We start from the raw sequence: 12,810 nt of genomic DNA, 5'->3' as shown, positions 1-12,810 counted from the left end.
AAATTCTGAAAAAAATGTATATTATATATATATACTTGTCCGATAGATAGCTCAAGCTCCTGATCAAGCGTGAGTAAGATATCCTTAATTTTTTGGCTGGAATTTAATTATCTTTATTTGTGAATTCTCTTTGCAAGTGACTTTATTTATGCTAAATAAAATAAACACTTTTTAAGTCCAGTTAATTAGCAAAATAAAAAAAATAACCAATAATCGTTAATCATGATTCTATAGCATTAAAACAATACGCCCTTTCCTTCAAAACAAATATCATTAGTTTTATTTAATTTTATAAGGCAGAATTTTGAAAAAAAAGTGTTAAATGTCTCTCAAAGCAAGTATAATTAAACCAAAGATTTCTCTGTTAAAGAATTCAAAATAAGATATTTATTATCACGATTTTATAACCAAAGGTTGAATTTAAGCGACATTTTACTGGTACAACTTTGTGACCTCTTAGTTTTGATTTTACGCATAAGTCATGAGAGAAGCATTTTTTTGGTTACATACAATAAACTCAAAATAATTTTGTTCTTTTACATTATAGCTCTTCAAAAAGATGAGTTATAATTGAAACTTGTAAGATTCAAATTTAACGTGTAAATTACTTAAATTTATCTGAATAGCAACAAAGTTGCAATAATACTGACTGTTTAGTGAGTAACCTCTGAAGCACTAGTATATATATATATATATATTATAACAAAAAAATAAAGGTCATGTACAAAATTGATAGGAGGGGGGGGGGGTCCAAAAATCGTATACTAGGACAGACCCCCCTTTTTCATGGGCCAAAAATTAGGACTTTTTATTTTTGATTATATTGACATTTACAATACTCAAAGAGTGCAGGTATGTCCGATTCACAATAGTACCTTTTAAACCTTTGGCTGAGTACCAAAAACATTGTTCTCCTCTAAACATTAATTTCTATTGACTATGTAATTCTCTATTAAATTTCTATTAAATTTTGAAATAAAAGAAATTCGACATCTTTACTGATTAAAAACGACGATATCTTCTTTTCTGTTGATCTAAACAATGTTGGTGAAAATGAAAAGATTAACGTTACACTGTTTAATTGGGAGATTACTTGAAGTATCTTTGAATTATAAAAAGAAATATACTAACTAACCCATAATTTTGAAAAATAAATATAAACTTGTTACTTTTTGGAAAAATATGTTTTAAACATTAAAAATTATGAGAAAGTAAAAGGTTCACAAAATATTTTGTCACTTGAAAAATGTTTACAATAATAATATTTACAAACGTATGCGTAAACACTGTACACTTTACAACCTAACTAAACCAAACTAACTAAACGATATTACGATGTAACGATATGCTCCTCGAAACATTTGGAATTTTGGATGTTAAATCTCATTCATAAAATGGGTGACTTTACTTTAATCAAACATTTTCTAAAACGTTATTAGATCAATATTTGTTTATGTAAATATGTAAGTTGTGAGACATAAAGTGAGGTATATCCAGACTATACGCAGAGGGCGGATGGGGCCTGTAAAACCGGTTTTTATAATTTCTAGGCTGTTACATGAATTAGCACATCTGGGCAAAATCTGGGAAATTAAGAAAACTTTACACAGACACTTAAAATAATATTATAAATATGTATTACATATAATGTAAGAATGGCTTAACTCTTATAGTCTCTATTTAATAGAGTTACACACTCAATGGAAGCTTAGCATATGTATAGATCATGTAGATTGACAGCATAGATATATCTACGATTGACTGATTCTGATAGACAGATAGATATACAAACATGGATTGATAGTGCCCGGCGTTGCCCGTGGAATAAGAAAAATTTCAAATTCTGAAAAAAATGTTTTTTTAAGGTTACCCCCTCGATACACACATCATAAGTTCCTTTCAAAAACATTCCAACAATTCGGTCCAGCCGTTAATGGCCAGCATATATAGCTATTATTCGGTCCAGCCGTTAATGGCCTGCATATAGCTATTATTCGGTCCAGCCGTTAATGGTCAGCATATATAGCTATTATTCGGTCCAGCCGTTAATGGCCTGCATATAGCTATTATTCGGTCCAGCCGTTAATGGCCAGCATATATAGCTATTATTCGGTTCAGCCGGTAATGGTCAGCATATATAGCTATTATTCGGTCCAGCCGTTAATGGCCAGCATATATAGCTATTATTCGGTCCAGCCGTTAATGGCCAGCATATAGCTATTATTCGGTTCAGCCGTTAATGGCCAGCATGGTCCAGCCGTTAATGGCCAGCATATAGCAATATTCGAGCCAAGAGCTTTAGATAAAGTATATTGCAAGAACATAACACTATTATGAAATGAGAACAGAGTAGATGTTTACATAAGCGATTAATTAGAGAAGATATTGTCAAGGGTTTATATAGTGTAATTGTGCACTAGTATTGCTATAGGAGAAAAGAAACTATAGTAATACAACTTTTGTCTACAACAAAATTTTCATCAGTCCAAATTTTTGGAAATCCACCATTAAATAGAAAATAAGTCGCGAAATTTGATCAGGGGCGGCTTAGGGGGGCCTGGGCCTGGGCCTACGCCCCCCCCCCGTAAGGAAATTCATGATATTTAATAAAAGCATCAAGGGATGAGAGATACAACGATAATAGAATTGAATAAATGACCTAAAGTAACCGTTAAAATTGTTTTCTCATCTAATTTTTTTTACTAACATCCCCCCCCCCCAAACATTGCTAGGGGGCAAGAAAAATGTGTATTATACTCAACCATAAAAAAAAACTAATCTTTCAGGATATTTCAGTGGCAAATTTTATATTAAGGGGCATATTTTCAGTTTGGGGAAAATTTGTGCGGGAAAAATATTAAATCTATATTTTGGGGACAAATATTATTTTGGGGGCAATTTTTTCAGAGTGGGGAAATAAATTTACAGTTTGGGACAAATTCAAATCTGGTGACCAATTTTGATAGAATGTGTGATTTTAATTCAAATCTGGTGACCAATTTTAATAGAATGTGTGATTTTGATTTTTAAAAATCCAATAAGTTATTTTAAAAAAATAGGGGAACAAAAATAAAAAAAATCTGAGCTTATCTATATATAAATTTGGCTTGTCTGTTTGTTTGTCTGTTTGGTGTAACCAATAAACGTCAAAACGGCTGAACCGATCGGGGCCCAAATTTTTTGTGGGACCTCACATCACGTGACCCCAGGGAAGGTTTATGAATGATCAAAATTTTAAAATTTGTGTTTAAAAGTTTTTTATTTTTGAAAAATTTTGAAAATGCGCAAAAATAATAATGAAATCCGCAAACTTTTTTGTTTTTGTTTTATACTGCACAAAGAGAAGATGTTCAGAGATAAAGCCACAGTTAAAAGTTGAAATAGAAGATGGGCGCGAAGCGCCCTAAAAGCCTATATATTGAAAAATTTGGCTTGGGTGTCTGGGTGTCTGTTTGTTTGTTTGTATCCAATAAACGTCAAAACGGCTGAACCGATCAGGCCCAATTTTTGTGTGTGACATCACGTTACCACAGGGAAGGTTTATGAATAAAGAATATTTAAAAAAATGTGTTTTAAAAGTTTTTGATTTTGTAAACAAATTAAAAATTGTTTTCTTCTTTGTTTTAAAATGTAAACAAAAAGAACATGTTCACAATTTAAATAGAAGATGGGCGCGAAACGCCCTAAAAGCCTAGTATATTGCAAAATGTTCTAGTAGAATTTGAGTTTGCTTCAAGACTTAGGGCCTGGGGGTATATCTGAGTGCAAGGTTTCCAAAAAAAAATCCTGTGGGGACGTATTTTTTTCAAGTTGGGTGCAATATGGGCTTTACCTGAGATATTGGTTAAGTCCGCCCCTGAATTTTACATATTGTTTATAGTTTATAGTTTATTAGTAATATTAATCTTATGTACAATGAGACCACTAAAACTGTGGAGGAAGACGAAATACATGAAACACATCGTTAGTGCAGTGTACCACACACCCATTTCACTTAATATATAAGTTAATAATTTCCCAAGTATTTACTATACGTTAGATTGCCTAATGTCATCTATAGTATTACATTTTGTGATGGGTCTTGCTGTAGGAAAAAAGAATCAAGTGTCCGTTATGATGTTATCTACCCTTGTTTTATTGATTATGTATTTTAAAATATTATTATAATTTATTTTACTAATCAATATATGTTAAAGAAGGTGGGGGGGTTTACCAAACTGTTGATTGAGATAAATCAATGAAAATTGTTTCATGAAGGGGAGAAAAGTGTCTTATTTGGTAAAATATCGTTTTTCTCTTCAAAATGATTAAATAAAATTTAAAATTATCACTATTACTATTGATAAGTTTTGTTTATCATGTTTCTTCGATTTTCATTAATCCTTGACCTTTTTAGTACAGTGAAACCCTTATTAAGGAATACATCGAAAGAATTCATCAAATGTCGTATTCTTCACTTTCTGATAATGGAATGTTGCAGATATTTAATTTTTTAATTAAATGATTATATGAAACTATTTAAAACTGTTCCCGCATATTTATGGCTATTTATTTATTTCGGAAATTTACCAAATATAGTTTAAAACTCATTGAAAAATTGTCAAGACGACGTTTGATAAATTCTTCCGATGTATTCGTTATTAAGGGTTTCACTGTATTATTGTTGTTTTTCTTTCATTTTTGATTGCCTAGCAATGTCAAAAATAATTAATGTTTATAGATATATTGTAAACAACAATCCAGTTGCGGTTCTACACCTTTCAAAAAATCATTTTGAAAAATTTGGTTTGACAAAACATTTCTAAAATATATTGTTGTATACCTGAGACTATAAGGGCCTGGTTAGGGCCAACGGTGTGAATATTTCCCATGTTTATTAACAATATATTTTGGAAGGAGTCTCTACATCTCACTGTATCTCTCAGTACACTGGCCGGAGATCGATACTTCGCTGTTCTATCGATTTTTCGAGGATTTCGTCTTAGGAAAGACGACATTTAGTATTTTGAGAAAGACGACATTCTAACAGTTTTCAATCTCCGATCAACCCCTCAAAGAATATTTCTAGAAATTTTCTTCAGTACAAAAAAACATGAAAATATCTTTGTATTTATAAAGTTGAAATCTCTGTTTTGGTGTTTGTATCCAATAAACGTCAAAACGGCTGAATCGGTCTTACCCAAATTTTGTGCGAGACCTCACATGACCCAAGGGAAGGTTTATGAATGCTCAGAATTACAAAATGTTGTCAAAATACTTTTTTTATTTTCGAAAAATTTTGAAAATCCACGAAAATCCGCGAAGCGCCCTGATAGCCTAGTATCTATTTAATAAAAATTGAAATCATTTGCTTGTTGTTATACTATGAAGAATTTTCTATTAAAGATATCGACTTTTTACAGTGTAATCCAAAAAGGTTGATTTCCAACTTTATTTTAATATTCTCTAAAATTCATTGACACGTATTTCATAATTATATATTTTAGAAGATTATTTATTGCTTTCAGATAGAAATACATTATGAATACAAAGTGCCTTAAAGGAGAGGAAGATGAGTAGGTCTTATCTGTTTCTACTGATTTGCGGATTTTATAATCCTCTTTCGGGGATTTCCATCCTCTACAGTATTCGATCAATATTGTTTAAAGAAATAATCATCTTCACTCACTACAGTAAAAATTTGAATTAAACAAAAATATTGAACCCATTAAATATTTTTAAACTGTATTTTATGTTTTAGACCTGTAAGTATAGAAATCACCATGTAGAATGTTACTATCTATCTGTGTCTATGAAACGCTAAAAAAGAGTAACATCTAGTCAAAGTGAATAAATATTTATTCACTTTGACCTCTAGTCAAAGTGAATAAATATTTAATCACTTTGACCTCTAGTAGATGCTGTGAATTTAATATTTTATTTTACAGGGTTACCCACAATACAAAGGATGAGACTTCAGAAACGACGGAACAGAATTTATACTGACCGTTTCCTTATATTAATGATTCCCTGTAATTGTAAACTTATTGAAGTAAGTAAGTAAGTAAGATTGCACAATTAGAAGACTAAGTAAGTTAGTTAGTAAGTAAGTAATATATTTATTGCACAATAACATGTCAAGTTGACATATCAATGTGACAGGAGATGTATTATTTGCAGGATTGTGGTTTACAACGTGAATCCCATAGTACAGTCTTTAAAACAAATAATACATAAACAAAAAATAATCCATGGGTAACTAATGTATTTTTCATAACGAGGTGGCGAAAGTATGTGCTGAATGGCTGGAAATGAGTCTCGATTTTTGTGTCGACTATGTTCAAGGTAGACGACTGAATTTCATCGTGAATTGCTCATATTTCAAGAGTTTAACGACGTCTTTAAAGTCTCATTCTTTGTAGGTAACCCTGTATTTGGTTTATCTATTTTGAAGAGAATGATTTCCCTACTGTACAGTGTACAGTGTACAATTAATATGGATGAACCCTATCTAAAGCTTATGTACAGGATTATCCACAAAGGATGATATTGTATAACTCTATTCATGTAAAACTAATTAGATATGTTTTAATATGATTTGATATTTGTTGTGTACATGTATGAAAATTACTTTAAACTCTAGTTATTCGAATTTATGTATAAACTATTTTGCATATGATAAATTCGCACCCTGATCTCTAATCGTTCTCCTTAAATCTATTTAATTGAAATATTTTGTTATTATTACTAACATTAGGTGGAAAAAATAATCAAAACAGCCATGAGCTATTTTCCACCTAATTGCTTTATACTTGTACTGTTAATATATATATAGCTGGTAGAGCAGTTTATGCTTGTGCAATGGATCTGAGTAAGGCATTTGATCTTGTGTCATGGGAAGTGCTCTTCACAGAGTTATTGGAGAGGGGTGTTTCACCTCTAGCATTAAGGTGTTTAATGTTCATTTACTTAAATCAAAAATGTAATGTTAGATGGGGTAATGCGTTCTCAAATACCTTCAATGTACAAAATGGAGTCAGACAAGGAGCAGTTTCTTCCCCTGTGCTATTCTGTATTTACATTGACAAAATTATCAAGTTATTACGATGTTCAACTATTGGATGCCAAATCCAGGGTGTCTATATGGGCATCTGGATATATGCAGATGATATTATCCTGCTTTCTCCTAGCAGAACAGGTCTTTAGGAAATGGTGAAAATTTGTGAAAATTTTGCCAAAGCTACTAAGCTGAAATTTAGTACAAATATTCGAATCGAAAAATGTAAAACTAAATGCCTTATTTTTTCTAAAGAAAGGATTAATTATAATGAAATAACCCCAATTTTATTGAATGAATTACCTTTACCATTTGTTAACGACTTAAAACATTTAGGAAATGTTCTGCAAAGTGATAATTCAATGACCATAGATTGCAATAAAAAACGAGCTATTTTCATTTCAAAAATTCATTCCCTTAACCAAGAATTTTATTTTAACAGTCCTGATGTTATTTTGAAACTGTATAATATTTACTGTTGTAGTTTTTATGGATCTAGTATTTGGGACTTGAGTTCCCAATGTGTTTCAAAATTGTATACAGCATGGAATACTGCTATTAGAATTCTTTTTAATGTACCTAGTATTTCACAATGTTTACATGTAAAAACTATGTTAGCTAGCAGATGTGTGTCTTTCTTTGAGACTATTGAAGCAAGTTCTAAGCTTTGCATTAGATTTCTTTCTAATTTATGTAAAAATGACCTCAACACAGTTCTTGGCAGAAATTTATTTTGTATTGCAAATGATTGTTCTGTAAATCCTTCCGATCCTAGTAAAATGTTAGTTAAGAAACAAATGAAATATTTTGATGTCCCATTGGACCATGCATGGAAAGTTCCGGTTTTACAAGAACTTTTAAATACAAGAATGAATAATTTATATGTTGAAGGATTCGATGATTACGTAATAACTGAAATGATAAATATGTAATGTAGTGAGTAAAAATCAATGTTTTCTATTTGTGCATAATTTTGCATATTTTTTCTCTTTTCTTTTGGAAACCTGTATTTTCAAAAAAAATTTATTTAAACAAATTTTAACTACACCATTTATATATGTATTTTATGTATTTATATCTTTGTGTGTGAATAAATCTTTATAATAATAATCATCAATTTTGTGATTGTAAACTCCATCTGTATACAGATACATTTATTTTAGCAATAAACTTTATCTTTTCTTATCTTATCTTAACTCTAATCCCAAGGTTAAATTAAATATTCCTGCCTCGAGTCTAGTCTTTTAATAGCCAACTAAGTGCCTCGGCAAAAAAAGAAAGTTAAGAGTTGCATGGAATCATGAATATAAGAATAATACAATATAAATTACATGCAGTCGTCTCTGAAGTCTTATCCAAAGAGAATAAAATATATATTAGAGGGGAATTTACTAGAAAAAGCGTAAAACGGCCATTTTGTTGTACTGTTTCCATACTGCAGGTGTACTTCACATATTTATGCTATATAACCTTTGGCCCCTGGAATATCATTTTATAGAAAATCTAAAATTATTGTTAAAAGAAAACCAAATTATGATTATGAAATAGGCTGGTTTCATAATTGACCAATGATCATTTCACACAGACTCCACTTTACAAACGACATGATTTTCCGTTATAACTAAAAATCAAGTGATGTTTTTTATTGACCTAATTCATTATAAAGTTTATTTAATAGCTTAAAAAATTCGAAATTGAAATGAATAGTCTAGGCCAGGGAACATACTGTATTAATGTACTCTACTGCAAATAATTTGTGAACATTTGCATGATTTGTACACTTTGAACTCCCTTTTAGGCTTAAAGGGACTGAAAAAATTAATACCGAGAGATTCTTTAAATTCCCCTCTAATATATATTCTATTCTCTATGGTCTTATCCTTTGTGGGTTATACTTATACATTGCAGCAATATTACCTTTTGGAGCTTGGGTTGAAACCTCTGCATTTGGTACATATGCAACTGTACTTGGTACATATGCATCTTTACTTGGTACATATGCAACTGTACTTGGTACATATGCATCGGGTTTATCTTCACGATCTACACCATATGGTATATATGGTACAGGTGTCTCAGGACCATCAATGGTTTCAATAAGGAAACTTTTACACTCTCCTTACATCAAAAATTCAAATTCAATTGAAATACCAAAAATATTGATCACATGATCTCGATATCCAAAGTGTGCACTTTTTATTTTAGATATCCGCAATTTTTCTGTCCTCTCATTGGTTGACCGCAAAATTCCTTGGCATGTTTGGCTCTTAGATTTCTAAACGTTACGGGATTGAAATGAAGACGAAAATAATCTGTTGATTATTAAAAGATTGAGACCAATGCTTGATCTTAATATCCAATGTTTAAGACTTTCTATCGGAGTTCAGATTACCCTGACAAAAATGTACACAGCTTCATAACAAAAATTGAGAGTATATTAAAGGAACTACAGGCGTAACTGGCATATTCGACACGAAATTTATGATTGAGAGCAATATTCTCTTTTTCCATCATGTAATGTTATATTCTCTTGATTTACTTCCTTCCACAAAATAATCATTAATCAATTTTCAAACAAAAGCGTGTACATTTCTGAGTTAAGTAAGGATTCTATTGCAATTACGTCTACAGACCATTTATCTTTTTAAAATTTGTTTTTCAGAAAGCTTTTTAAGGGATAACATTTTTTTTTTTTAGATATTTTAACTTCAAAAGTGTAAGTGATATTTTTATTTAAGATCTCAAATGAACAGATCTATAAAAAAATTTCTTCAGAACAAGAAAACTTTGAAATAGGAAGACGACTTTTAAACTAAAATTTTGACATTGAGCACATGGACATGGGAATTGGGCAGTGCAAACAGACTCTTCACTTAAAACGTGAAAAAATAAGTTACAGTAAAAAACTATTTCCTTCGTAATAACGCCGAATTAAGTATTGCTTTAATGTCGTCTTTCTATTCCGCAGTTTTCTAATTCTCACTGTATTCTAAAAGTAAAAGAAGGTTTGAGGTTGAATTTTCTTCTTCCTTGTGTTATGAAGACAATTAAGACAGCCAGGAACATTATTCCAGATTGAGACTTCATAGTCAACTGATTTATAATTAAGTTAATAATTCTCTACAGTAATACATGCTTCAGGATTTATCAATTACATGAAAAAAGAGTTAATCATTTAATAAAATAAATAATTGTAGTTTTTTAATGATTAGTTCATTTAACAGTTTTGCAGCGACCCTACAGGGGTGTAAATATCTTTACTAACCCCCTTCGAAGGGGGTGGGGGGGGGGGGGCGGCACAGATATCGCATTTGACCAAACTGGGAAGAGAAATAAAAATGGAGTAAAATAGTGTGAAAGGAGAGAAGAATAAAAAAGTGTTGTCCAAGCAAACCAGAAAGAGGGAAGAAATTACAATGCAGTTAGAATTTTAACTAGCAAAAAAAAGTTTGGTTTTGTTTCGACACCTATATACATAGCGGTTAAATACAGTTACAAAGTACGTCAAAAGACGACATTGACTTGGGAGAATCCAATTCTCCGTTCATATTAAAACAGTATATCATTGTAAACATATAGCAAATTTTTCTGCGCTCATTAATTGATGAATTTTCGATTGAATTTTTAACAATTAAAATGAAAACAATAAAATTAAAACTTAAATATACCATGATTAACATCATATAATAAAGCTCTTTGCTAATTTATTTTGAGAGAACCCAGGGTTACCAAGGGGTTAACAAGGTCTAAAAATTCGATTTTTTTTCATCAATATTTGATTTATTGCCACTTCAAAATTTGATTAATCTTTTCTGCATGTTTTTAAAATTTTACGAGAAAGGCCGGGAACTTCAGCTAGTAAGATATATATAAGGTGTCATTATTTAAATTAATATGCAAATCAAAACTCTTCATCTGTTATAATCAACTATAAAATATAAATTAAGTATTGATTAGAGTATATCTTGTATTTACAATAAAAAAGTCTAGCAAAGTTAAGTCACATAAATTTTTTAAAATTCATAAAAAACTAAATTATAATCACTCTTTAACAAAAACAATAAGTGTTTTTTTTATGTTTCGGCAGTTAACAGTTCATTACTGACATTAATTTACTTTGTAGAGATCTTCATAATTGGCTTAGAGGTCAATTTATAAATAAATCTTTATCTATATTTCACAGAGGTTCATGACCTTCTTCATCAATAATTTAGGTTCATGACCTTCTTTATCTATAATTTAGGTTCATGATCTCCACTCCCTGACCTTTGATACAGGCTTAGAGACCTCTTGTCTGATGTCTTCAAGAATTCGCTGATTTTCCTAAAAAAAAAAATATTTAAGAGACTTCATTTCAAGTAACCATTTACAGAATGGAATGGTCCGATTCACAAAAATACCCTTAAAACCTTTAGCTCATCAAGAATTAATGAGATATCCATAATTTCTTTGTTAAACATATTATTTTCATTTGTGGTTCCTGTGTGAAAGTAATTTGCGGATTTCGTTGTAGAGAAATGAAAGGGAAAGTAAAGAAAACTAAATACTTTTTCAATCTAGAAAAACGGCGATATCTTCCACATTATTGATCAGATAAAAGCTAGAAGTTAAGAATTTGATCAGTTTTTAGTCCTTGAAATAATACTAGAAAACATAAATTTAACAAATATTATTGCCAGAGCCAAATAAATTAAAAATCAGAATTTTCTTTAATCCTTAAGTTATGAATGTCCCTTTTTGAGCACACAAAAGCCCCCGGACTACGAAATGATTAAAGGAGAGATACAACCAGGAGGCGTGATAGGATCAAAGTTCAGAGGTGTGGTGTATATTACCACATTGACATACACTTTAAAAGGCTTTCTTTTAAATATACCTTTTCCTGGTGTTTACTGGAGATAATGCTGAGTATATTGGATTCCAAACCAGTTATATCAAGCCTACGATTCAAATATAATATTAAAAAATACATATTTTATCATATAATGAGAACCAGAAAACTGTGAAATAGTAAGACGACCTAAAAGCTGATTGTTTGAATTTTTTACACTTTTCAGGATACAATTACAAGATTAGGTTAGTCTTGATATTAAGAAAAAGAGAGGATAAAGCATTAATCTCAATATCCACCATTTTAAAGTTTTCAGCTCTGATTAATTATAAAGGACCTCACTAGTCTCCTGGAGTTTGTAATAACTCTTGTAATAATAGAGATAAATGGTGCTAACTTTGCACCTATATTCTTTTAATCCATAAGGGGCATAAAAAAATTTCAAATTTTTTTTTTCTTGATCAGGGGCGTAGAAAGGGGGGTATTTGGCCCAAAACAGGTATTTATATATATGAATATTTTTTGCCGATGTATCATTATTGTTTTCAAGATTTTAGGTCTGACAGAATATTAGACCATGACAAAATAGCCTAACAAGGACATATTCAGCTTGCAGGAGGAGCCCTGTATGGTTCAGGGGCTAAAAAGCCAACAGTCAGGGGGGTCCTTTGATCCACATCAGACTCCTGAAAAATGAAGAGGAATCAGTGCCAATAATGCAAAATTAAATAAAAAAGGCAAGTAAAATTCTAAAAATGTTTTGTAGTTATTTGAATTGATAAATCATAAATATATACTTCTTCAGGGGCGTTAAGAGGAAAAATATCACTAAACACTCCCCTCCTGGATTTCATTAGTCTAAAAGTAAGAAAATAATAATTTTATAATATTTTAAACCATACAATCCTTTAGGAAGTGTCTTCAATAGCTTAAAGATCCAAAA

At 30.7% G+C, this 12,810-nt stretch overlaps 2 protein-coding genes and 1 long non-coding RNA gene across 3 annotated transcripts in view; all 3 read right to left on the bottom strand.

Annotated features, from left to right (window-relative positions):
* Positions 1-4,919, bottom strand: part of LOC111712393 (flotillin-2) — a 24,485-nt gene extending 19,566 nt beyond the window's left edge. The window contains exon 1 of the mRNA XM_023486978.1: positions 4,823-4,919. Coding sequence (XP_023342746.1) covers positions 4,823-4,871 — 49 coding nt within the window. The 5' untranslated portion in view covers positions 4,872-4,919. The remainder of the gene's footprint in view (positions 1-4,822) is intronic.
* Positions 4,920-5,463: 544 nt separating this feature from the next.
* LOC111712396 (uncharacterized) lies at positions 5,464-9,154 on the bottom strand. Its single transcript, XR_002767441.1, has 3 exons — positions 8,954-9,154; positions 5,743-5,799; positions 5,464-5,667 (listed from the first exon to the last, which is right to left on the bottom strand). It is a non-coding gene; the product is annotated as an uncharacterized LOC111712396 (long non-coding RNA).
* A 1,044-nt stretch (positions 9,155-10,198) lies between these two features.
* Positions 10,199-12,810, bottom strand: part of LOC111712397 (coiled-coil domain-containing protein 77) — a 28,036-nt gene continuing 25,424 nt past the window's right edge. Inside the window, exons 14-15 of the mRNA XM_023486990.1 lie at positions 11,913-11,976; positions 10,199-11,359 (exon numbers count right to left, since the gene is read on the bottom strand). Coding sequence (XP_023342758.1) covers positions 11,282-11,359; positions 11,913-11,976 — 142 coding nt within the window. The 3' untranslated portion in view covers positions 10,199-11,281. The remainder of the gene's footprint in view (positions 11,360-11,912; positions 11,977-12,810) is intronic.

This window comes from Eurytemora carolleeae, unplaced genomic scaffold (assembly GCF_000591075.1).
Source record: "Eurytemora carolleeae unplaced genomic scaffold, Eaff_2.0 scaffold1241, whole genome shotgun sequence".
NCBI classification, from domain to species: Eukaryota; Metazoa; Arthropoda; class Copepoda; order Calanoida; family Temoridae; genus Eurytemora; species Eurytemora carolleeae.
The sequence above is the reverse complement of the archived record's forward strand: the minus strand, read 5'-3'. Positions and strand labels throughout refer to the sequence as shown.